This window comes from Temnothorax longispinosus, chromosome 5 (assembly GCF_030848805.1).
Source record: "Temnothorax longispinosus isolate EJ_2023e chromosome 5, Tlon_JGU_v1, whole genome shotgun sequence".
NCBI lineage: Eukaryota > Metazoa > Arthropoda > Insecta > Hymenoptera > Formicidae > Temnothorax > Temnothorax longispinosus.
In genome coordinates this window covers 22,079,153-22,106,246 of record NC_092362.1, presented here as the reverse complement: position 1 = coordinate 22,106,246, position 27,094 = coordinate 22,079,153, and the positions used below count along the sequence as shown (strand labels likewise).

Genomic DNA, 27,094 nt, shown 5'->3' with positions numbered 1-27,094 from the left:
GGTAAGATGGTGATCAGTCAGGGAATCTTAAAACTTCAGGTTCGATCGATCAGAGTGAAAGGTGTACGTGTTCGTCCGATTACAGCCAACCTCCGAGCCGATCGGTCGGAAGAGAATGATGGAAAGACGGCTGTGGGGTGCGGAAAAGAACGATGAGCGGAAAGACAAAATACGGAGGGATAGGCGAGAGAAACGGGAGGAAGAAATTAAAAGACCGGAAAGGAGAGCTAGAATGACGAAGAACCGTGAAAATAGAAAAAGTAGATGCTAACAATAAGAGATTTTGAGACAATAAACGAAGGGACGCGATTTTCTTCGAGAAATTCCAAAACGGAATTACCTCGGGAGAAAATGTAAGAAGTTCCGCGGGACAGCTGGAGAAATAAGAATTAACTCTTTTCCTCGCTTAACCTGATTTTAAAGCGAGTAAAATAAGAGATAATATTTTAATTTTATTAAGAGAGAAGATGTGAATGTACATCTCTAAATTTGCCTAGTTTAATTGCATTAATTTAAAAGATCTTATAAGAAGGCAAAATTGGAATCCATTATATTATTATTATTATTAACTTATATAAAATTAATTGTTCATTAAATATTATAATTATACCAAAGACTTAATTTTGTTTTATTACAAAATAGAATGCCTTAAAGTGAATCATAATTTTTCTAATTACTCTATAATCAAATAATAAAAATTATAAAAAAATATTTAAAGAAATTATGAAATATTTAATACGTAATTAAAGTCATAGAAATTTCCTAACGCATTTACAAATAATTCAAGATTTATGTATTCAATAATATATTGAAGACATATTACTTATAACGCATATAATATCAGTAATCCTGACTACTTGTCTAATTATTCTAAGCATTATCAAAGATCATTACTTGAACATCACAATTACCAAACTAGCCAACTCTCACATCCGTTTTACAGCTACAAATACTCTATGGCGTCACGAGCATCTGAGAAAACGACTAAAGATGACTGAAGAGAGTCTAAGACCCTTTGCTTAAAAGAGAAAATAAAATAGGGGAAGATGATACGGCGATCGGACGAACGTCAAGATTTTTGCGAAAAACTTCAAGTAAGACGAAGAAACGTAAAGCGCGGGGAAAGGATATCAATGTTGTCAGCAGGAAGGGAGATTCGGTAGCCAGCCAGGATGATTGCGCCAGTCCATTAGCGGCGTCGCTCCGACGAATTGCGCTGCATTAACGAGGACCTGCTTCTCGAGAAGCAGTCAGCACGTTGATTGGCCGAAGGGAGCCCGAAGATCGATGTCTTCGGGTTTCCGGGAAAGTCCTTCCGCGTCTGCCTCGCGTTACCGCAGGGGCGAGCAACTCGAAAACGTCGATCCCCGTTGAGGGTAAAGACGCGGAGATATAGACAGGGATCGATATGCGGCGGTGCAATTTCTATTCCTGGAAGTACTACCGAAATGAGAAACGAGCCTTGATGTGCTACACCGAAATCCGATTCGATGTTGCGGCGGCAAAGCGCGAAACAACCATCAGCAATTTTCCACAGCGCTATCTAATCAAGAATGGAATTTAAATCTTGATGCTTTTCGCGTATACATGAAACTTTTCGAACTGTAAATTTTATATAAATTGTTTATTCTTGCTCTCTCTTTCTAAATTATAAATAAGTTCTTATAAACAGTTTCAAAAATATATTTATTGTTTATCAACAATATTTCGAGGGAGAGAAAAATCGGTAGCACTCAAAGTAACTTTCTCAAAAATTTCGATATCCACCAATATACACGTTTAATGCTTTGCTACCTTCAATAGAACTGTGATCACACCTGGCTTCCGGTGGTAGCTTTGTTAACGATTGGTTACCTCAGCATTCGGCACGATTTAAGGCTTAGGTTTATGACAGGTAGTTTGATATATGGCAGTCGTCGAGAGAGAGGAAAAGAGTCTGAAGGGGTAGAAAAGTTTAATTTAGATAGCCGGCGTAGTTGCCTCTTCCCCTCAACGCAATTTGAGTTTTCTACTCCTTCGGGAATAGGAAAAAAAAATATTCCGCGCATTGCGATGAGGTTACTTTTATTTAACTTTCGCCTTTTCGCTCATTTGCTCGCGTGCGAAGCAGGGATGTAAAGGGCGTAGCGTTTCGTATTGCATGAACTACATGACTCCCGTAATAATTGATCGAGGCATTTAAGTCTCTGACCTTGGCACCCGTATCCGATCTCTTTGCAGTCAAGTTTAATTAGCGTTTAGCCTAATAACACGTATCTTAAGACAAAGTAAAAAAATTTGAATTTTCACATATATTTAATTGTCGTTAGTAATAGCGGTTTCTAAATTCCCTTAATTTTTCAAATTAATCTATCTATATTCAATCATATTTGTCAAGTTATTTTTTACGACTGAACTTGATTTTATAATATACTAGATTGATTAATTTAAACGTATTAGTTCAAAATAAAATGTAAGATCAAGATTTGCCTTAATAATAATTAATCTGTAATATGGTCCAAAGCCCATGTATCGCAGCCTGTAAAGGCTTAATGTAAGCTATGCCTTACACAATGAACATTTTAATTATATAAATAAATTCAATCAAATTTTTTTAAAGATGTCACATCTCATGTTTGAGTTTCTAACGGAACACGAAAAAATAATTTGCCGATGCCCTATAAAGTTGTTCCTGAGAAGAGAAGTTCGTGGGACGAGACAATAAGATGAGTCACTTTTCTAGAATTGAAAAACCGTGTCCTCTGTCGAAAGTTTTTCCCAACTATCAGGATACAACGCATTGTGCGTGTGACGCACGTGTACGAAAAAGTACATTTAAGGAAGTGAAACGGAAGGGAAGCTGTGCTGTATAGTTAAAACGACTTTCGTCCTGACGCGTTGGATTTGTAAAGGGGAGAGTTAGAACGAACCAACCGGATGGCTGGAACCGCCTGGATGAAACTGAGATTGCTTGGCAATGGCGGCAATAACGGAAAATACGGAACTATAGAGACATAAAGTGAGAGAAGACAAGATCGGCATAAAGATAGCTGAAGTAAAAACTTATTCATTCAGCGAGAGATAAGATCTGCTGTTTTGAATTGGACACTTAAAGTTTTAATCACAATAAAAAATTTCTAATAATTACATTACGTAAAAAAATTCCTGTATTAAATATATGTAAAAGGATATTGTTTTTATACTCCTTAAGATATGGCAAATATTTTAATAACTTCTTTTCGAAGCTTTTCGAAGCTTAATTTAAAAGTAAATGCAATAAAATGTTCCTACAATTTATGGACACATTTATAAAATAACTAATGGGATCTCGTATTTTTAGAAAGATTATATGTCAGAAGAAAGATATATTTAAGACAATAGGAGATCGAAGCAAATACGTGATACGGATAAAGGAGGTACGGAGGAAGGGTAAAAAAGAGTATTGGAAGACATTGAAGGGGGTGGATATTGCTGTGCGTGACGCGCGTGTGTCAAGACGTGAGTGCGCGCGTTCCAGGCACATTAGAAAGAAATAAAAGACAGATTTACGTATTTGGAGTGAATTTTGCCTTAGGAGATTGCCAACCACGATTGCGTGAGACAACAGAATCTTGCAAACGCTTCAAAAGAAAATAGAACATACCGAAAAACATATAAAACAAAACGGTTTGTAAAAAATTGATATTAAAACAGAATGGGAAGGTCTTCAAAGTTCGTAATTCAAGAGAAGCTCTCGGTATTATTTTAAAGCATAAAAAAGCATTCGAAAGAGGCATTAAAAAAACATTATTTATAATATGTGCGCGTTAATGATTTCAGAAGAAGCTACGTATATCTACAAATGTGTAATGATTATCTATATCCCTGTCGAACTCGTAAAAAGAACGATATCGGAGACTCTCAAAGGGAATGATATCTGTGTAGCGCGCGTGACATGCGTGCGTTAAGCCGCGGGTGCGTGAAACTCGGACACGTTAAGAAAAAAAGTAGAGGGTGAATCGACGTAGTTGAAATGACTTTGGTCCGCGAAGGGAGCAGCGAAGGGAGAAGACCGAGGGTTAGGGGTAGGCGTTTTGGTGATCGGAGGTACCACCGAAGAAGCTTAGGGTGGTTGACAGCGGCGCGGCGGTGGTGGCGGCGGTGGCGACGGCGGCGGCGGTGGTGGTGGTGGTTGAGTGCTGAGGGGTGGGTACCAGGGGCAAGTGAGGGCAGATCAATGCGGACATGTGCGGGAAATTGCACAGGGATCGATCCCAGGACCCTCGGGGGGAAGCGCGGCCTCTGTGTTTTTCTCTCTGTCACTCCTTCTCTCGCACCTCCCCTATATACCCTCTCTACCTCCGACTGTTCTGACTCTCATTTCGCTTCTCTCGTCCCTGGCCTCCTCAGCCTGATTTCCTTCTTTCTCCCTCTTTCTCCTCGCTCTTTCACGCGGATCTCGCACTTTCGCGAAATGCTTGCTCTCCCGACTGACGGACGTATCATTTACTGGTATAACAGATGATCTTTTGGCAATTGACGATATTTTTGATATAACATTTATTGAGTAGACGGCCTAAGGATTTGTGTTTTGCTTTAAATTACGTTTCTGTTTTAAAACAGTAAAAATCTATTTATTTTATAAGTATGTTCCAGGTCATTATTTAGCCAAAAAAATTATAAACAATTCTAAAAGATTATATAGTCGTCCATAAGATTAAAATTAATAATTCAAGAAGATTAGATTAATAATGAAAGAAATTTAATTAAAATTATTTTCAAGATCAACATTATAAAGATAAAATTTGAATTAAAAAAGGAAAAAAAGATAATGAGACGGAGGAGAGTTAAATCGCAGATGTTAATGTATAAATAATCGCTATTTCTTACAATTAATTGTAACAAATCCAAGAAATTTCTAATCTAAGATTCTTTTTTAATTGATAAGTAAAATTTGTAATAAGTAAAATAAATCTTTACTTTCATATCTTTGAAAAAAATTGGTCCTTCCACTTCTACGAAATTATCCCTACTTTTAAAGGTCGGAGAACTGACATGCCGAAAGTAACAATAAATTTCACGGACTGCAAATTCACAAAAAAGAGAAACTCATTAATCTATTTAGCATATAAATGTACAGATTCTCGTTCGTAAGAAGTTTTTTTGTAACAAAGAAATAAATAATGAAACGCAGCGGGAAAAAATCCGCCCAAGGGAAGAAAAGAACAATAACTTATATTAGAAAGCTTAGGATAAAAAATATACAATTGAATAACTATAATGGCGTTCAAAAAAAATACAGAAAATTGTGCAATGCTTTGTACCAAAGAAAATGTCGTTCGTCACGGCCATGAATCATAAATACTATAGTACAAAGTACAAAAGGTAAAGTAATTTGTCATCCGTGAGTTTCTTAGAATGGTGTCCATTGCAAGGATAAGTAAAAATCTTTTGCTGCCATGACAATTGTTCAGGCAGGTACATTCTCGCGTTTCTCCCCGTAAACTTCCGTCGCAATCGGTCTTAATCGAAGTCTTAGTGCCGCACGTTTCTCACGGATGCAGCATCCGTGCGGCTTCGCCGTGAAGATTGATTAAACCCCGCTGCCGCAGCCGCACCGCCGCCCACGCGAGGTATATTAAAGACGTGACCCGACATAAAGGATCCTCTTGTCCTCGGTTCCTATCTATCTCTCTCTCCCACCCGCTTTTCTTCTATGACCACATTGATTTTCCACAGTACTCCACCCTTAGTCCACATCACTCTATCCCTCCCTCCGTCCGCTAACTTTCCCTCCGCAAACTCTCCTCCGAGAGAGAGAGAATGTACCCCAAGCGGGGGTATATAGACAAGTATACCGCCGCGCCGCGTTCGAGCATCCGCGCCTTCTTCCTCGGCGTCTTCTTATCGACACCCGACGTCGCATGCTGTGGAGGCCGTGTAGTCGCTGTTTACTCGCGAGTAATCCGGAAACGAGAGTTCGGCGGCCGAGCGCTCGAAAGCTTTGCAAGTTTGATTGAATCTCGGCAGCAAGAGCGCCGCCGGCATCAGAAAATGGACAAGTTGCTAGCTTTCGGAGTTCGTTCTTCACGGTTCCCGTTTTTTGTTTTCCTCACGAAAGTTAGCGGATGTCAGGAACAGAGCCGTTTTAGTCGGCACAATCGGCCGTAACTTTTGTTCTCAAACAGAAAGAACGTTTGTACATTGGGAAGGAATCCGATAATTTTGCGTTACGATTAGAATGATGATGCATTCCGAGTTTAAATTAGCGAGACGCAACATGACGTCACATGGAAAACCGAATTAAATACTTTACATCACGTGATTTATTTAATTCTTCATCAACCGTATTAGCCATTTTATTTACTATCCTTTTATCATTTAAATTTTTAATCGTGTAAAAAGAAGTTGAGGGACTATATATTCATCGTAACTATAATGCCATTTATCTCCCTTAATCAACGCAGGCATTATTTTTTGAATATCTATTTATTATTGTCAATTTGTTTAAGAGCTCGCGCTTTTTTTCCAGATAAAAGCATATTTGCGCTTTTCCTCGTTAATGAGATTTCGCCTTTGATGTCCACCGTTTTTATTGCATTAAGTGGATTTCGGAGGTAATTTTTTTTTGTCATGCCGCGCCACGTTTGCCACTCTGTTGTAACGTCCGTGAAATGCGTTCTCGTTTTTCGCTCATGTCGACGAGAATCGATAGACCAGGGAAATTAAAGCAGAGTATTCGCAACGACAAATTTCGACGCACGACGGAAATGTAAAGCCAAGTGCGCGCCATGTTTTTCCCTATTATTTGTTTTTCTTTCATCGATCCGCTAAATTCCTGGTATTTTTTGAAACTATATTGTAAACTAATTGAGCTCAAAAATTAAAATTTTACAACAAATTCTCGCGAATATATTTTACATCTCTATGATTTTCTGGCGTAACTCGCGTTGTTCATGCTTCGCGAATAATTTCATATCATAATGTGTTTAAATTATTAAAAACACGTGTCCTACATCTTAAAATTAGCTAATCAGCAAACGGTGTCGCGGAGACTAATGCGGCAAGTGCTGAGAGGGAATTGCAATCGTCATTTGTCCGAAGGATGCAATAAAGTACGATGAACCACCCTTGGCGCGACCCAAGTCGCCCCGCGCGCGATGGCAGTACGTGGATCTCACGAGAATGAAGGCGAAGAAAAGGGGCGTACGAGACATTAAAGAGGCAAGAGACGAAATGGTCGGTGGAACAAGGTCGGATGAAGGAAGGGCAGACAGATAGAAAAAAAAACGACGGCGAAAACCAGGAGAGACACAAACAGTTCAATGTGACACTGTGCATTTGTCTCGTTGCTCCGCTTATCGCGCAAGAACCTCATTTTTATCTTTCCCGCGATGTCCTCCAGCGATGTTTTGCGCTTTCTAAGCCATGCGTAGACCACCTACAAGTCCTATCTGCCTGGCCCTAACTCCCCTGGAATATATCTGATGGCATCGCCACTCCCGAAGTGGGCCATTACATCCAATCTCGTTTCATTTCCGGATCTTTTCTTTTTCCAACTGATCTTTGTTTTCCAACCTGCGATTCGAACAGCTCGATTGGGATAACCTGATCACGCCATCGATCTCCATTTTAGAATCTTTCCAATCTTTACAACGCAAAGTCTCATTTTCTTGAGTGTTAGAGTAATATTGACTGAGCTTAAATGCTATATTTGTCCTGAGAATTGTTAATGATAGTAGAGAGAAATCGATTGCATTTACTTTTAGAATATCGATAAGTTTAATATAAAAAAATGCTTAAATAAAGCCTATAATACGAAAGATTAAACTTAACTATTCTTTTAATAAAATCATAGTATTAGTACAAAATAAAATTAATAAATAATTCAAATATTGAAAAAATTTATCTAGGAGAATATACTAACATAAATATTTGTGTTCACACACTGTATAAATACGTGAAAACTTGTATTAAAAAAGAACGTGATGTATTTCGATATCTATTTCAATCTTCTTCTTAACATTAAACTTCAGGTAATCGAGTTTTCTTTTCCTCCCGGATACTCTGAGAAAAATCAAGATTTGAACGGACATCTGGGGGATACGGGCGGTCAGCAAAGATTAAGAAAGAAGAAGACGAAGAGGAATCTTTCCTTACTTCCCTTCATTCACGTGCTGCGGATATTCCGCACTCCCTGGGTAGTTGAGTACGCGCACACAATGCCGACGCAAACAAGATCGCTGATGAGCAACCATGTATGCGCACTCACGCGATCGCTACGTGCTCGTTTTTGCCATATTGAAATCTGTTCATGAGCTTTCTTGAGCTTTCTCTCTTTCACGTTGAAAAATATCGCGCAGAATGTCGAGCAACGGTAGTCAAACATGGGCAAAGCCACGTTTTCCTAAGGGAAACTCGTCAGCATGATAAGAATCTGACCAGGCTCGGTCGAAACGAAGCTATCTGGATCGGATCCGGGTGATAGATGGCTCTAATCTGCTGAGAGTGCGCGATCGAGAATCAACCTTGCAGTAGAAAACATGGATCTGTAGTAGGCTGCTAGAATCTAACGCGAGAGATCGGGACCGGCGCAAAAAGAACATAAGTCACGTTGACACGTAATTTCGGTGGCCGGAATGATACGCGTAATTGTCTCCGATGTCACAGAGTCAAGAAGGAAATATATGTTCGTAAAACTTTTAAATCAGAGGTCAAAATAAATTCCTTGAAATGTTTTAAATCTAATTTTCACGTTATACGTTTTAATTGAATTATATTATAAGTATCCAAACAAGATTATATCTAAACAATTTTGTATTCATTTTTTAAACAAATACACTAAACATTAAAAAAAATTTTTAAGTATTTAATTATAATTAGAATATAAGAAAATTAAAATAAATATTTCATCAAATTAAAAATTGCAAAATCGATCTCTTCTTTTCTTTCACTTTATTTCATTTCAAATAAGAATTTAATCTAGTGTCTTTATATAGAATCGCGCGTTATATCATGGTTGCTTGATCGCTATGGATAATAGCAGTTTTTTCATAAGTTATAGAAGAACCGCACAGAAACCAACTTGAAAAAATGTCATAGATTTGGAAGAACAGCAGACGTGGGAGAATACGTTTCAGTGATTCTTGACACTCCGAAAAACAAAACATCATAGCCTAGGGCTATCTAATCTTAGCAGATGCTACAGTTTGCTTGAAATAAGCTTATTGATGATATCTGTGATTCAATCGATATTCAATAATTTACCAAACCAGAATCTTTATAATCCTTATAAATTTTTGAAAAAATTATTAAGTAAAATTGCATTATTCATCCATTTTTTAATTATTGTGTCGTGGAATTAATAGGACAGATAAATTGCACGATTTATTCTCAGTTCGGGTTTTCAGCAGGGATTGGCACTTGCGATTCATCAATAAGAAAAAAGAAGGAACAAATAAGACTTGGAAAGAAAAAAAAAACTGCTCCTACTAAAGTATCATTCAACCGAAACCTTCACAAGGTTTCAGCTTAAGGCTTCAGGAACTATCGCATCTCCAAAGTAACCGAAAGTACTCGTAAATGACAATCATCAATCATAGCCAGGAGAGTCATGCGGGTGGCTGCGCAGTCTCGCAGCTGATCCTATCCTATCCTATCGTTTTCTCCCGTGCCTCGTGTCACTGGGTTACCACACGTTCTGAAACGGAAGTGAATCCCATCCCCCGACCGCACCCGCGCCGAGTGGAGTACCGGTGAGTGCTTTTAGACGAGGCCGCACTTGTAGGCGATGGAGCTTTACGCCGATGGCACGAAATAAGGAGACCGTCAAAGCGGGGGTGGAAAGGGGAGAAAAGCGGCTCGGCTCGAGTAAGAAGAACGTGCGCGCGGATAAGGAGACGTAGAGGGAGGTAGCCGGGCGGTTGTTGAGAACAAATGCGAAGCTCTGCCTCCATTTACGTGGGGGCTGCGCGAGCGTCAGGGGTTGGCACGAGGCACGGGATGGAAGAAATTCGTGGAAATACCGCGGAATTGGATAAGCCGGCGGCGGGGTTTGTTTTGTCAGGGGTTCGCAACGAGGATAAACGCGGGCGACTGCGACTGTGGGATTGCGTGGTCGTTGGTCATAGGCCCGACTATCGCGTGTCCCAGCGAACTTTCTCTTGCTCGCTCGCACGCTCGTTCGCTCGCTCGCCCGTCTGCGCGGAAATCGGCAATCTGCTAACCCGAGACAGACACTCCGTGTTGTTAACAAGCGTCGCCGGATCGATGAGTCGAAACGGTTTTTCTGGTTAAATTAATATTTCCTCGGAATGCTTCACATTCCGTGAAAGAATGTGAAAATAATCAGTACTCAAAGTTCAAAGCGAGATAATACATGTTTTTATCTGTTAAATGTAAATATATGTTTAATATATCCTGTTTTTTAATTATATATAAAAAAAAAAGAAACTGTCTAGCATTTTAACACACTTGTCCATTTAACAAAGTTCAGAAAATTCAGAAAACGTTCGCTCTTAGCGTTACTGTCAGTTTCTGTATAGTACTCTGTGCTGTGATATTCAAAATTACAATGTAATGAAAGAAAACGGTCGCTATTTATTTTTCTAAATATTATCCTCCAACGCGACTCGCCGATCTCATTTCTCCATCGTAGAGAGAAAGTGCGGAAGGAGACGGGTCCTTACGCGAACTATTGTCGAGACGAGACCGACGGCGATCGAAAGCCCGACAATGGAATTGCGATTATCGTCCGAGCAGGGTTGCTTGCCCTCATCAAACCCTATATACGCGAGGGCGAATCGAATGGTATGGAACACGATGAGAGACAGGGAGAGGTATCGGCGAAGGAAAGAGGAAACGGGAGGGTGAGGGGTGGGATTGGCACGGGGGTGGAGCAGCAAGATAGAGTTAGAGAGGAACGAGCGGGAGGTACTAGGTGCTGTTTGTTGAATCCTCGAGATCAATACGACGTACCCTATCTCTTTCTCCCTCGTAATATTGCGAACGATGGCGTGCGTGACACACGTACATGTACATGCTCCCCATATACACCACGAGAGGCGAAGTGATGCTGCGCCAATTGATTCTGGATTTTTCACGAAAGTGTTTGCCGATTTCCATTTCTCGTCGACGAGAAATGGGCAAAATTGTGAAGTATACGAACAGCTTGATTGCTCATTTTCATTTTTTTTTTCCTATAAAATAAATTGACGTAATGATGAACGGGGGAAATCTCGTGGTTAATATTGTGTACATCAGTCATGCCAATTACGACAGATTGCTGCCGTGAGATTGTAGCTGGTGTACCGCCATTTCCGATAATTATGCAAAATAACATTGTACAATTCTATTCATGCAAGTTTCAAAATGAAAATATCAGGATCCTAAGAATCGATTGTCTTCTTTTAATGCTATCTATATACAAATAGCAATAAGCAATGTGTGTATGTGTGTGTGTGTGTGTGTGTGTGTGTGTGTGTGTGTGTGTGTGTGTGTGTGTGTGTGTGTGTGTATATGTATATAAATATATATATACATACATTTAGAATTCAAGCCTCATCGATGCTTCATATGTATAAAAATTCGAAAGCTTTTTCCTACAGAAAAGAAGCGATGCAAGAAATTAATAACAATAGCTCTTGAAGGTGAGAATCCGTATCCCCGGCTTTCCCACCCATTTCTGCGTAATCCTTCATTCCGCTCAGCTCTTCCATAAAGGCAGACGATTTCACAAAAGAATATACCATGAGAGGGTGGCTTCACGGCGCAAGCCTGCTTTTCAAAAAACAGGATTGGTCATACCGCCTTACTTATCGCACTAGTTATATCGCGATAAAGAAAGTTCTCTCGCGGAGCTTTTTCTAGCTTTGTCTCTCTCACACACTCTTCCCCGTTCTTCCTCTTCCGACCAATCGAGGAGGCCTGCTTATCGTCAATGCGAAGGGTGAACTGCGCACTGCGGTATGGGACGAAAATAGGTCGGCCAATTCTCGTACCAGCACCCTCTTTCGCCTCCGCCTTACCTATCGACACCTCCGCACCCTTATCCGAACTCTAATAAAAACCGAATACCTACGAATGTGAGTTTCGATCGCTTAAGGTGCGGCCTTTTCGACGCACATTCAGGGTCAAATTTAACCACCGTTGATGCGCTGAGGGAGGCCAAATGTGTAATCAAATCATTCGAAATGTTATGTTAATAACTAATACTTCGGAATACATACATGTAAATGTAAATTTGTAACTCTCCGGATTAAATACATTCAATGTAATACCGAAGATATTAAGTATATTATAAAATATGGAGAAGTACAACACATACGAGAAATCAGATCGGTTTGTCATTAAATTTTAATTACTCTTTGCTTTCATATAAATAAACCAGGATTAATTTATTAAGTTTTTCCCATGTAAATAAACTCGTAATAAAACAAAAAAACTTGCAATGTATAATTTCTTCATCCGCAAGAACATAGTGATAAAAATTCAAATAATGATGCAAATCAGAGTAAAAACTCTTCGTCATAATTTATCTCCATTAGCTAAAATAAATTAATTATGAAATGATCTCGGAACTAACAAAATATAAAATACTACTTTATGCAGTCTTATTAAATTGTATACTTGTATACGCCATTACAAAAAAAAAGGCAAACATCTTTGATCGATATCGAGAATTATCAAAAAGTTGATTAAAGACTATGTCAAATCTACGCACCTTCCTCCAGCGCATCTCACAGAAAAGAATATATATACATTACATCTGTGATCATGATATCGTTCGCGTCAACTCACTTCCACCGAAGACACAAACACATTGTTATCTGCGCAGCGCGTTTTTCACATTTGATTTCTTCATAAGCGCAATAACAACGAATTCATCACTATAAAAAACGTCTGTCAAAAGTCTTCACAAAGAGATCACAAATTATGAGGCATCAGCGAATGATTCCGAATCATCTTTCGCGCGCATATATGTAAATCGCGAGCCATCTTCGATCAATTTCCAGATTGCTGCTTGTCCTCTGTCAGCCGTGGAATTTTATTGTTGAGATTGCTGGCTCGTGGAAACTTGCGGGGCAGACTGCGAGGATTGCTGTTGCGTCTGCATGCGCACCGGATGATACAGAGGGTAGGTCTTTCGCTTTCTGATACCATGCATGGAAAGTAGATGAATCTGCAAGTACTGCTTGGTCTTGAACTGTTTGTTGCACACGTGACACGAGATGTACTCGGTCTGCACAGTGTGAACGTTAACGATGTGCTGCTTCAAATTGGAATTGTTCGAGTATATCTTGCCGCATTCGGGACACTTGGGTTTACCGCCGTTGTTGGCGTTCTCCAATTGCTGATGATACCGCCTGTGAGATTGTTGCTGGAGTATCGCCATGCTCTCGATCTTGATGCTCTCCTTCGCGCAAGACTGCAGCATCAGATTCAGTTGCTCGCTCTTGGTGCTCTGCTGGAGATTTTGGAGATTGTTCTGCAATTTCTGATGCATCATCGTAAGTTGCTCACTATTTAGATTATTGAGGGAGTTGAGGGCATCGAGGGTGTGTTGCTGCGACGACTGTTGGCTGGTGGCATGGTGGTGATGATGCTGGTGGTGATGGTGCTGAAGCAGGGCCGAGAGATCCTGTTTCGAGCTGTGACCTCCGTCGCTCTGATAGGTTCCAGACCCGGCGTGGTCGTTCTTCGTGGAGAATGTTCCCGGCAGCCAACCGGAACTCGAGCTTGAACCGTCTCCTCCAGAGGGCTGCCACCGCCCTGGAACCACCAGCCAATGTCAGTCCTCAGCCAACCTCGTACGATCCCTTAAACACTATTCAATCGCTTTTTTTTGCCTCCCGCAGCCCCTTCTTATGCATTTTTCAACTTTCTCTTTTCTGAAAGTGTATTTCCAGGTTTTATTAAAGACAACTTGCCCTCGATAATTTTTGTACCCTCCCCTCTCCCTAAACCTAGGATTGAATTCGATCCTTGGTATCGTGCGAGTTAATGGCGACCCTTAATCATTCCTGGCGCTCCTGTGCGCCCTATTATTCGTCTCTTCTTCATTATCTTCCCATATCGCGATTTGTTTCCAATTCTTATTCAAATTGCGACCAAGTAAGATCACTATTGATATACACGCATAATTAAGATTATTTTAGATAATCATAGAGATAATTTTAAATTTACAACTCGACTCTCCTGATCCTGAAAATTTTGTTGGTATTGCAAGTAGCGACGCGACGCGAATCAATTTCACACTTGCACAATTTTTCAAGATAATAAGTGACGTCGAAAATGAGCCTCACACCGCAGACAAAGACAATGACGAAGATACAATGTAAAACTCGTTTCTGAATAGAAAACTAATTGCATGATAGTTACTATAAAGGGACTTATATCTTCGCCATGTATAAGATACGCCATAATAATGAAAATCATAGAAGAGCCGTTGAGATGCGACTCCGTAATACGTTGCTGCTCACCGTGTGATAAGAGGGGTAGCTGACAGGGGATGCAAGGGTTGTGAGAGGTACGAGAGTTTCATGCATTCAACGCAACAACGAGAGATCAGAGTCTTGGGAAACGACGGAAGGATACTAGTCTGGGCTTTAAGAATGTTTAAAAAGGTGAAATCAAATCGTTGATTTGATAAACTTACCATAATTTGCATCCTGATTGGCTACCTGATGCATACCGGAGGGTCCTGGCATGTTCATGCCTGTAATTTATAAATAAAACCAATTAGATCAATTTTAGACACATAAACATAACAGACATAATACATATAAGATGTTATGATTCAAAAAATTTTAATATTTTTATAAATGAGAAGGAAAAAGCAACTATTAATATATTATATTTGAACGGAAAAGATTAGAAGTGTAACATTTATTACTTTAGTTGTCGCGAATGTATTCAAAGTATTTTTTTTTATAATAAATTTTTTAATATTCAACATGCAGTACACGTGGTATGCATTAACAAAGTCAACTACTGTTTCACGGTAAATAGAAATATAAATCATGAGATTTATATCGCTCAATTGACTATAGAACAGGTAAACAAAATCAAATTATGTTAATAATATGTTAGTTTATTATATTTAATAATAGATTCATGTTAACACATTTTCATAAGTCAAAGAATACAATGAAATTATGTACACAAATAGAAATAATTGTAATTATTCATTAATTAATTTTAATTGAAGCCATAATTAGTAATTAAGTCGGGCTAATTGCTAATTACGAAAGTAATTAGTAACTGGACGAGGAATTAATAATTAATTACAAATGTAATTAGTAATTAAATGTGCCATTAATTAAAAAACTAATTTGCATCCTTTCGACAAAACTGGGATTTCTTTGGTCCATCGTAAATTCAACCCTACCCTTATAAATAACGAAGTGGCTGTTATTTATAAGCAATTATCGATATAAAACATATTTTTCAAACAGATCAATAGTCTACTTATTTCTGTCGAAATATTTATTATTAAATTAATCATAGACAAAGCAAAAACAATATAGTCTGTCAAGTATAAAATGTTTTACAAAATTCAACGTGAGAATTTCAAGTTTAATAGCCAAATAATTACCTTGAAGACTCAACAATGCTGTGGGGAAGCTGTTTCGATGGTGTTCTAAAGAGTCATTTAGAATGTCACTCGGCTCGGTCTTCACTGCGTTCAGGATGCTGCCGTGGTTCGAAATATCTTCCTCGTTTTCCGACATAGAATTCGAGTCCTCGCCAGTCGACTGTGCCTGAAAATAAACAGAATATTCCTACATTCATGAATTCTAAGTAAAAAGATAGCTGTAATCATTGCAGGGACATTCATTAGTTTTGCAAAACTTAAATTTACAATTTTACGCGAAAATACATTTATTTAATAGACACAATTATTGCTGCCTATTCTGACCTATACGTAATTCTTGCTCACCTGTATATTGTTTGTGGATGTCGTGTGTATCGTGGGACCACCTTCGAGTGCCTGACCTAACAAGGATTCCTGAAGATCCGACTTCGGTTCGACATGGTTACCCATTGGCGGGCTGTAACTTCTCGCTCGCTTTTCCGGTGGGCTCAACTCACTTTCATTGAGATCCCCTCTTCCGTTATCCTGCCAATTACGCGGGGTCGCCTGACCAAATCAAAAACAATATGCGGACGATAGTACAGCATCCATGAAAAAAGGTAACGCAATCACTCTTCATAATTCAGTTTCAATTAATATTTAACATTCAATAATCTCATTATATGTATAATCAGCGAAACTCCGGATACTCATCCATTATTAAAACTTTCTCGTAATATTTGTCTAACGTCTATTATAAGTCGTGAAATTAAAAGCTGAAGGACGAAGCAGGAAATTCTAGCCGGGGATTCCGCCTGTCACGGTAGCGGCGACGGCGTAGTGTTAAAAGCACATTAATTAAAATTCGTTTTAATTAAGGCTAAATTAATTAAAAGTTCGAAACCAGCCGTATAATTCGTATAATTAATTTTCCAACTTCCATATTAAACTGCCGCGGGGACAACTTACAGGTGCGCTACCGTTGTTGCCGGCCGACGACGACGGAATTTTCGTGGCGCCGCTATTAACGTCCGCCAAACCTCGCACTTGAAGCATCTGAGCCGTCTTCAGGAAGGCAGGTAGCTGCTCTTGGCCCACGTGTACTTCCCCGTGATACATGAAACGCAGCAAGGACTCCATGTCCGACGATGCTACGTCCTTCAGGATTACAATTGGATGAGGACATGGATTTGCCTGCACCAAAAATTAACATTTCCTTCGAATTCACATTTTTATATAATTAATAACGCAATGCATAACACTCAAATAATGAAGTATCCTAACGTGAAATGATAGAATATTATTTACGTTATTTAAATATGAATCCTAATATTTCTGGTAATTATATATCTGGAATCGTATAACATTGTTACTTTATTACAGAAAATTATTTTAGCTCGCAAAACGTAAAATTATTGTAAGGTAGCTTGCGTGTGTAACTCGTTCAATTTCAGACTATTTCAGTCGTACAGTCAACACTGCTTAATATTATCCATCCAATCAAAGCGACGAACCACGCAGCGCTGATTCAACGAGATTTGATATAAGATACCAGTGTCAAATTAATCGCGGCTATTAATTATCAGCTATATCCCGGGCAGCCATTAGCACAATGATTTTATACGTAGCGTGGCAATTACAAAAAAAAGTACGCGCTCTAACGCTCGATCGATCAAGGTAATCGATCCATCGGGAAGCGCGCGATTTTTCTAATCGTAGATTCATACGTGAGGAGATCGGAAACTCCAAGAGAGATACATCGATCCTCTATCCGCGAGAGGTCAAAAGGTTTGACGGTAACGAATACCACCTCCCCTTTCTTTCGCCCTTTTCTATGTGCAGTGTACAGAACAGAATGATTCTCACGTGTACTGAAATTCAGCAAACCATACGCACTTAGATATCCATCGTGCAAAAAGAGGAGAGTAACTAAACGATTCAACATCGGCTAAAGGTTAAGAGGTGTACGAGGATTCTCTGATCGATGCTCGGCGAATCGATCCCTCTTGCAAAGCGCTTAATCCCATCCATCGATCGACACGGCAGGGGGATCTGACGATTAATTTGTAACGATTTACAACCGAGATGCATATAATCAACGTCGTTTAATCCACGTCGGAGCTACCCTTCATCTTAGTGCATCGCTGCACCGATTTGTATGTTTAAGCGCACATAAATCGCCAATTTTTTCTACAAATATATACGCAACGGAATGACTTGAAAAATTAAAAACTACAAGACAGAGCATCACTATGTATGTATACGCTAAATTATAATCTCTCTAATCTTTATTTAGAGTATTTAGACTCACGCATGAAAAACATAATTGATTTGAAATGGGTTACATTAATTGTTTTTCATTCGACTCAAGTGATACTTTAAACACTTGATCTGCGAAAATATCGCCTCGGTCTTGGTAATTGCAAAAATTCTAAAACGAGATGACATCCTTATTGCCAAGAGTGCCCCAGATACCTCCTCACCTTTCTCATCAGTAGATTGACCGAGTGAAATCGCTTTTCGCCGATGGTTAATTGCATCCACGAACAGTCACGCTCGACAGCCAATTGATTCGTAACGACAATTTATAACCACGACGCGTATGATGATCGATACTCAATCTACGTCGGGATGTTCCCGTATACCTTGGGCATCAATTCTTACACCTGTCAGACCAGCGAATTAACTCTTAATATTGAACAATCTTCGAGATCGTTAGACGATGACAATTGATCCTCAACAAGCAAAGTTGAACATTTAGAGTTATCGTTTTGCCTCTACATGAAAATGTATACCTATTCCATTATGCAGTGTTTATATATTGCATAATGCACCGTTTATATATAGAATATTGTATCATTTAATATTTACGTGCATAGCTGACGGAAAAAAATTACCACGGTATAATTCGTCACAAATATATCCTTCTTATTTTTCGCCATTAATTAATCATTTATTTATCGTGATTCAAATCTGTTGTTTAATAAATCTATATACAATAATTAAAACAACGGTTGTATTGTTAACTTCTAGATAAATGGATGCATATTTTCATAATATGGACGCAATGTGTTCTCGGTGTTACATCGATGTAACGGCATCGATCACGATTGCTCTCGCGAAAAGACCGCGAGAGCAGGCCATATAAAGCGGAGGCGTTTCACAGCGATGTACGTACGTCATAGCAATATTATACGAAGTGCTAGTACCATTATCGACAGCGATATTAATTATAATTAATGAACCTCCTGGGATGGCGCGGCTCGTACGCCTGCTATCGAAACGACGCGATGCTGCACATATACACGCTGCACCGCGAGAGCGCGGAGACGTATAATGCCGCGACCTCGGCAAAGAACCATCCCAACTTCGATTATCGATGCCCCGAATTTAACGTCAGTACGTGAAAACCCACGGCAGCGCGGAGGTTCGACTCTGCCATGTGCAGAGACATTTATTATTGGCCAGTATCGACTTAACGTCTGTGCACGCGGTGCAGCGAGGTGCGGCGTTTCGATTTATTGGACTGCATACACGGAACGTATCGGGTAAATGGTTCTTGAGATGGAAGAGCAAGTTGCGCGTCTATTGCGTAGAACGATATGACTGAGAAGAAAAATATTAATTATAGATTGAATTAAAAACCTTAACTGCGCTTAGGAAGATATTCATATTTTATAAATTATGAAAAAATAGATTAGCATAATTTGTGACACGTTGGAAAATATTTTCATGACGCGTACAACACATAAGTATATTGATTAAATTTTATGAGATTATACACATATATGCATATTGCTGTTTAACTTTTTTGTTGAGAAATAACCTTAAGAAAATAATGAATTAAAATTTAATTTTTTTTCTCAATATAATTAATGCAATTTCGTAATTGGAGAACTATATTTCATTAAATGCCGATAGCCGTTTCACAATAAAAGAAAAACATCTACGCTGATCGAGCATTTTATCCCGACAAAAGCATGACTTAATCAATCGAATAATGCATTGAGATTCATCTCTCGGCGAAGGGCAGTTTTCGCGGCGCGTAGGAGAGAAATATTTTTACCAATAATTCCGCAGTTACAAAAGCACTTTTTAATAATAATTATACGATTGAATATAAACGATCCTTATTATACGACGCAAAATAAAAGAAATTTCAATTGCGAACGATCGAGAATATCCCGTTGTCATAATATTTTATTATTGTTACCACATTTGTGTTACAATTCAAGGAGGTATATAACGTTCACCAATGAAAAATCTATCGTCCTGAATTTTCAGCGTAAAAGATATAAATAAACGTTTCTTTGAATTTGTAACGTGTTTCTCGATGAAAAGCGTTTATCTTCGCGAAATTTCAACGAACGCATTTATTCAGAGGTCTTGTGAATATTAAGCATGGCATATACGATTCTCTCTCCCCGATACCTTTATCGGGTGCTGGAAAGCTCGTTGATGGGAATAACTCAAATAATTGAAGTAGTGGAAATAATCACTGTCTGTAGGTATCTGCACACCTTTAGAATTCCGCAGCGAAATGAGATAAAGCGACACAGAGTTGCAGAAGAAGAGAAACAATGGATGGTGCAAGAAGAGAGGAGAATGAGAACGCTACGGACTCCTTTATCGCATTAACCAACTCAATTAACAACTTTGAGACGAGACACCATCCTCTCTAATTAGACCTAACGGGATTAAAACGGGTCAATAATTAATTGTATAATCGCGCGTGCGTCAGAATAGACGAATGATCAAAGAGCCTGCGATTAATTTGCGAGATACGTATCGATCTGCAAGATATATATATCATGAATCCCTAACGGACGATACTTATTCGATTACTGTGTATGCAAGGATACATCGACATATCTGCTAATTACGCCTCGGATGTTTGCTCGCGAAATGTATATAGTCTCCAAAGAAGTCATACATTTAATTCTATTATAATTATACACAGAATTATACGGAGAATATTGATGCAACCTGTCATCAAAGATCTTATTGTAGTACCACATCGTTGTGCTGCTTGTTATCAAATGAAATCTAATTGGTAAATTGCTCGTATACACTTTATCCAACGAACAATTTGTCTCAATCATCAAAAATGGCCGACGGATAGTACAATATTTACCGATATGCATTACCTACTTAATCGATTCTCAGAATTTGATCGGCGCACTTGACGTCAACGTACACATATCGAATCTATATCTCTTGGCGAAAGCCAATATTCTCTAAAACGGAATGTAAATAAGATACCGATCCAGCCATCATTACAGTCTATCTCATTTGTCTAATCGGATGGTAAGCTTCCGTCGTTGATTTTTCGTGCATCAAGGCTCATATGACTCGTAACGTGGGAAACGTTGCGCCAGCCTTATTAACAGCTCCTCGCACGGTCCCGGCGTGCATACACCGTGCATGCACGATTTTTCCTCGAATCAAACGTGCTCCGCGTATCACCGGCATCGTTCGACCATAATTACACAGCCACCTGTGAGCGATCGCGCGCGGCGGAATCCAGAGCGTCCGCTTTCTAAAATCCGCAGAGCAGCGCGCAGCGGCGCGGGGAAGCATCGTGGCAGGCGATTAGGAATCAACCGCGTGATCGAGCGGTACCGATAATTGATTAGTGGAAATAAACGGGGGGGCCATGCGTGAGAGACACAATGAAGGAGGCGGCGGAGATTAACGATACGCTGTTAGAAAATGAGCGGACTTGTACCCGAGCGTGTCGCAAGACGTACTACACGGCGCGCTAGAGCCCTTAACTCCTCGAGAGAGTTCCCGGTATTCATTATAACGGGCCGTATATCTTTTTTATTTGTAATACACAGGCGTCTATTTTCAGAGGCACACTCGGTATTGCTATTCCAGAGTTTACGAACACGCCGTGAGTTATGATTAAAATTATTTAGCACGACTTGCATGATTAAACGGAGTAATGAACGGGAGAAAAAAACAAGCAATCTTGGTATTTCGCACCAAGAGTTAATGCGTTTGTAGTCGGGAAATGATTTATTTAGAGAAGAAACGTAGTAAACGAAAGAATACTTTGTAATTTAAGCAAAGCTAAAGTATAAATAAATATAAAAGTATTTTCTTTCCAATTATTATATCCATAAGATATCGGATGCATCTCAATTCTTAAAATAAGTATTGTCGCGAAATTTTCGATCGTTGTAAAAATAACTTATGAAAATTATAATCTTTTTTTATAATAGTACAATATAGTGTTTGACTTAAAAATTGCTTTCTCATTATATATCAAAACGACAAAGCGTCGCTCCAGTATTTCGACGAAACTCCAAATTGTTCCACGCGAGAGAAGATAGCATTTAAATTGCGCACAAAAGGAAATATACAGGGGTGTCGTTGTACAGTTTATAGCGTGCGCGCATTACAAAGAACGCCAAGTGTCACGAAACGTCGGATACGTAATCGCGTACAACGGCCATACATCGCGGTATCGCATGCGCGAGAAGCACCCTAACTAAACCATAAGTAGAAAAGTAGATACGATTGCATGGTTTCTGATCCGGTTATGCGGCGTGCACGCTAGCAGTCGTGGCTTCGCAAAACATATCGCCGGCATCACGTACCTACATATGCGCATAAGTAGCGATGGGTTCGACGCTCGTTTGCAGAAGATCGATATGCCGGGCGGAGCGCGTGTCATCGATCATCGAAAATACCATCGTGTGCGCAATAGCACGCATGGTGTGCAACGGATCTTCGACCCGTTGGATTCAGCTTTTACCGAATACGGAATTAACGTTACCGCTTGTCCATTCGAGCGCGAAATTGCTAAAATTATTTCAGTGCAAGAATCAAATTGTTTGTTACATATTTGATATACATGATTAATACTTTTGGAACTGTCGATATTCGATGTCACTTAAAACATTGATTCTTTAAGGAAAATTTCGATCAGTTATTATTTTTCAGAGCTAGTATTTACCATTTTTATATTATTTTCGCGATAAGTAATACGACAGTTATAATCGCTTACTATAAGTATACGGAAAAAAATTCCCATTATTTGTGAATATTCATGTGTTTTAATTAATTTTCGCATTTGAATATTAAAATATTCGAACGCTTTAGCATTTAAATAATTCAGGACTTTTTAATAATTGGTTTGTTTTGATATCGCGAGTTACTGTCCATTCGAATCTATTACTTCGCGGGAATTCACGTACGTGAGTGTAACCACATACACACATATATACGTTTGCGCTTCTCTTATCTGCTTATCTCGATGTCTGATGTTTCACTGACGCACGTATTAAACTTTCCTCGCATTATCCAGCCAATTCGTAGGATAATAGCGGCGTGGGTATCGATCAAACCTCGCACATAGTTACTAACTTCCTGCTTTTTTTAACAACGCTGTCGACATCAATTCACACGCGCTAGTAACGACGGCAATCAATTAGATTTACAAGATACAGCGACAGATAACGGGATTAATCATTAGATGTCAACTATCATGACTGATAATCCATCGAAATTTTGTTGACTGAATTAAGCGGATTTGTTATCTTTTATCCGTGTCAAGGTAAATCTATTGTACGCACAGATTGGCATTGTATATGTGTACATACATATATGTAACATATATTAATATACATATATATATCTCAACATATATTTATTTATATATACCTACATATGTATTAAGTTTACTTTTAATATTATATCTTGAAATTATTTGACAAACATTTGTTTCGTTATTACACGATTATCAGTTCTAACGTAAATAACAACAGGTCTGAAAAAAATGCGAAGCACTTTGATCTCTGTAACACTTTATAAGTACTTCAATCTGTATAACATCAAATTGTTTCAAAATTATTATCCAAATAATTTTGGATTTATAAAGGATTTATATAAGCAACCCTTCCCCGTTATATAGTTCCCTTTGAATCGCAGACAACAGCACATTAGTGCCATTGTACAATTACGCCAATCGGGCATTAATGCAGCATTGCCTCTATGCTAACCGATAGACTGTTCGCCGCTACGCTATTGCGAAATATTTCACTCGCGGCGAGATAACGATGTAATCGTCACCGTCGCGACGCTATCAACCTTCCCGATATTGATTCACCGTGGATTCTGGATCGCGACGCCGATGCTGCCGGTACAGCGAGGGGGAGAAGACAATAAATGTGCATCGCGCGCGTTTCTCCAGGCGTCGCCTTTTCCAGACAGCCGCAGCAGGAATGCGCGCACGTACAACGACGCACTTCCGTTGATAAAAATACATGCAGCATAATGCGCGTCTCGGTACGCGCGTCGACATTTTCGCTTCGTTATACGAGCACTAAAAGAGAACAGGACACCGAAAGGCGAGGCGCGTCCGTCTTTGTTGAGCATTGAAAAAAAAAAGGAGTTGCTGCGCGGCGATGTTCTGCGTAATCCCACATAATTATGCGCATACACAAAAGATGATGCCTCGGTAAGAGGAGAAAATTCGAATTGAGCAAACGCGAACGCCGCTAAAAGAAAAATCCACTTTAATCGTGGATATAGGTACTTACGATTAAGAAACTTGCCATGCTTATAATTAAACGACAAAAAGGACAGGTGAATTGTTAACGATTGTACAAGCCATAAACATATTACTTTACTAGTGTTGGAACGGAGTTTTAATATACAATTACAGATATAAAGTTATTTATATGGGCAAACATGGACGCTGTTTGGCTATTTCAACGAATATAACGCAAGAGATACTTGTTCATGTTTCTATTAACAGAACGTAGCACAGATTGCGTGCAGCGGCAATATAAATGAAGTATAATTTCGCAGATATACGCCGGCGCGGCGCGCTGTATAACGCCTCTCTCTGTACGACGTTGATTTCGCTGCGTCGCGCTCCGGACAGAAAAGACGGAGCGCATATACGCTCACAGTCGCACACACAGCACAATTATATACCGGCGTTAATTTGCTGGCCGCATATGCGCCGCTTAGGCCGCGTGACATTAAGCGTAATGCGAGTACATCCGCGCGCACTAACGAAAAACGAGAATATACCGGCTAGCGAGCCCGTCGCGAATTAATGGATACCCTACCCACGAATAAACACGTTGCATTCACAATATGATGCATTCCTGCAAACAAACACCTACTCCTCCGATACCACCAAAAGAAAAAAAAATGTATATATTGCTTTTTAAGTCAGGATGGTGTAAAGGCTTTCGAATACGAATTGCCATAACCCTAAACGTAAAACGTAAACGTAAGCTGAAGAACCAATCAGTATATATTGCTTTAGCTGTATGTATTCTAGAAGATAGACGATAGAAATGATGATACAGTTGACCGTAAGCAGAAGTAAGTAGGATTTCAACCGGTCTTCTAGAATACATAAACCTAAAGCAATATTCCGATTGGTTCTTCAGCTTACGTTTACGTTTTACGTTTATGGTTCTGGCGATTCGTGTGCGAAAGCCTTAAGAGAAATGTAAACTTATATTCCTCTACCGCACTTGTATAAAAAGAAGTTAAATCTCTCATCGAATAAAGTCTAATTTATATGTAAAAAACGTCGAGTTGACCAAACTAATAACGTTACTTTTCCTATAGCGGATGAAACATTATCACTCTGCGGTATAACTTCTGACAAGACAAAGTACTGCTGAATTGCGCATAAAAATCCAATGCGCGTTTGCTCGTGTTCTCACCACGCGTTTAGCGCTTGTAATTGTGACTCTCTCAGCCCGCATTAGCATTGAATCAAGCGACAAATCAAACTTGGAATCGGGCTGGCATTAAACGCGAAGGTTTGAATAATGCTCCGGGTATTGAAGATTTCCGAAGTTCCAATAATAAATCGAGCACACGGACCACACGTAATGAAAGAACGTCACCGGTTTTAACGAGGGAGAAAGGGTGGAAGGTACATTCTGCAGCTCTTTTATCGACCTTGCTCTCTCTCGCGCGGGTTCGTGCTGCTATTTAGAATTGATACAATACGAGTCACGTGATATATTTAGATATGCCGCACTCGAAGCGGGCGGGATATTTTAAAAGATAGGGGACAAATGTGGTGGGAGGGGGATGATTGAACGGGATGCAAAATGCATCGAGAAGTCAAGGAATATTAAGCCGCGGCGAGGAGCGAATTTTATTGTTAGCCCTGTTACCTAGAACCGTTCGCACGGATATATAATAGCCGGCCGCTTTTATAATCGAGATATCCATTAATAATACATGTCTGGTGTTCACGTTATCTGCGTCCGGCATCGCGGTTTGCGAATTTTCTAGTCGCGCGCCCGAAACAAGTGCCCGACATTAAAACTTTTATACAACGCTTTACTAATGTTCGTATCAGTAAAACGCTATTGTTAACAATAAGAAATTGTCGCTGCACAATTATCGGGTTCTACATGGATATTTTGCATCTATAGGCGTGTAGACGTATCGATAAACTATCGATACATTTAGTTTCACTTTTAAATTCTCTATTTTTCTTCAGCGTGTCCGCGATGAAGAGAACTGCTTGGAGGTAATTATCGCAAAGGAGAACAACGACTTTTAAACGTTATACCTCATTCGAACAACCTAAACGCGCTTCCGCGTACGTGCAATAAATAATCACGATCTGTCCACCCACATTATCATCCATTCTCATTAATCTCCGCCGCGCGTTGTGCCGTGCCAGATCCTTAATGCATCAGAGCACACTATCGCGGAACACTTTAGTCCAAGGTCCAGATATTGCTCCGTGAGAGAATACCTATACCCGTTCCTTCCCCCAAAGTCCTCCGACCTATTCGACGTCGAGATAATTGATAGTTAGCTCGCCGCGTACTGTTAGGCGGCTTATCGCGCCCGGTCGATCTTTCGCGCATTTTAAATTCACGGCGCGCACGGTGTCCATTTCGGCAGCGACGCCTTCGATTCGACGACGGATAAATCACCGTAATGGCCGATTCATGGTGCGGTGCGGTGACCGGCGAGGCGCCTCGCGGGCAGCGCGGAATCCGCGCGCGTGCGAGCGCACTCACTCTCACCGACCGTTCGCGTACACTCACGCTCGCTCTGCCGTCGCGCCGGTTGGAAATTACCGATCCGATATGCAAATAGCCGCGGTGACCACTAATGCGCGGTTAACGGTAACGTTATTAACGGATCGTTACACAGTATCCGGAGAACGTGTGCACGCGTGTGTGTGCGCGCGCGCGCGCGCGAACGTCCGTATACGGAAGAGACAGGATACACGTGCGCGTGCTGATCGCCATAGACATTCGCGAGAAAATCGCGTAGAACTGGCGGAATTTAGCCGGTGGAATAATGTGAGCGTATAAGGAGAGGCCGTGGATAAAAAAAATCCAGCGTCTGCAAAATACCGATAGCGATGGGTAAATTAATAAATTGATGATAATGAGCAATTAAACGACGCCGTGAAGCGATTTATTATTTGCATACGACGCAACGAACCGAATAATACCGCAATATATGTGACGGCTCTCTGCAGCGGCCGATGCGCGTTACGATTGGCAAAACACGAGTAAAATGACGGAGCGTTATTTACGGAAATAGATA

At 39.8% G+C, this 27,094-nt stretch overlaps 1 protein-coding gene across 7 annotated transcripts in view; it reads right to left on the bottom strand.

The window, feature by feature from the left end:
* LOC139813080 (protein abrupt) overlaps positions 1-27,094 on the bottom strand; it is an 84,482-nt gene that overhangs the window by 12,103 nt on the left and 45,285 nt on the right. For 6 of the 7 annotated variants that reach the window (XM_071778354.1, XM_071778359.1, XM_071778355.1 and 3 more), the window contains 4 exons: positions 16,502-16,726; positions 15,899-16,099; positions 15,554-15,719; positions 14,615-14,674 (listed from right to left, as the gene is read on the bottom strand). In XM_071778354.1, coding sequence (XP_071634455.1) covers positions 14,615-14,674; positions 15,554-15,719; positions 15,899-16,099; positions 16,502-16,726 — 652 coding nt within the window. Of the gene's footprint in view, positions 1-12,756; positions 13,729-14,614; positions 14,675-15,553; positions 15,720-15,898; positions 16,100-16,501; positions 16,727-27,094 lie in introns of those variants that run through there. The other variant, XM_071778360.1, reaches the window with a different exon arrangement.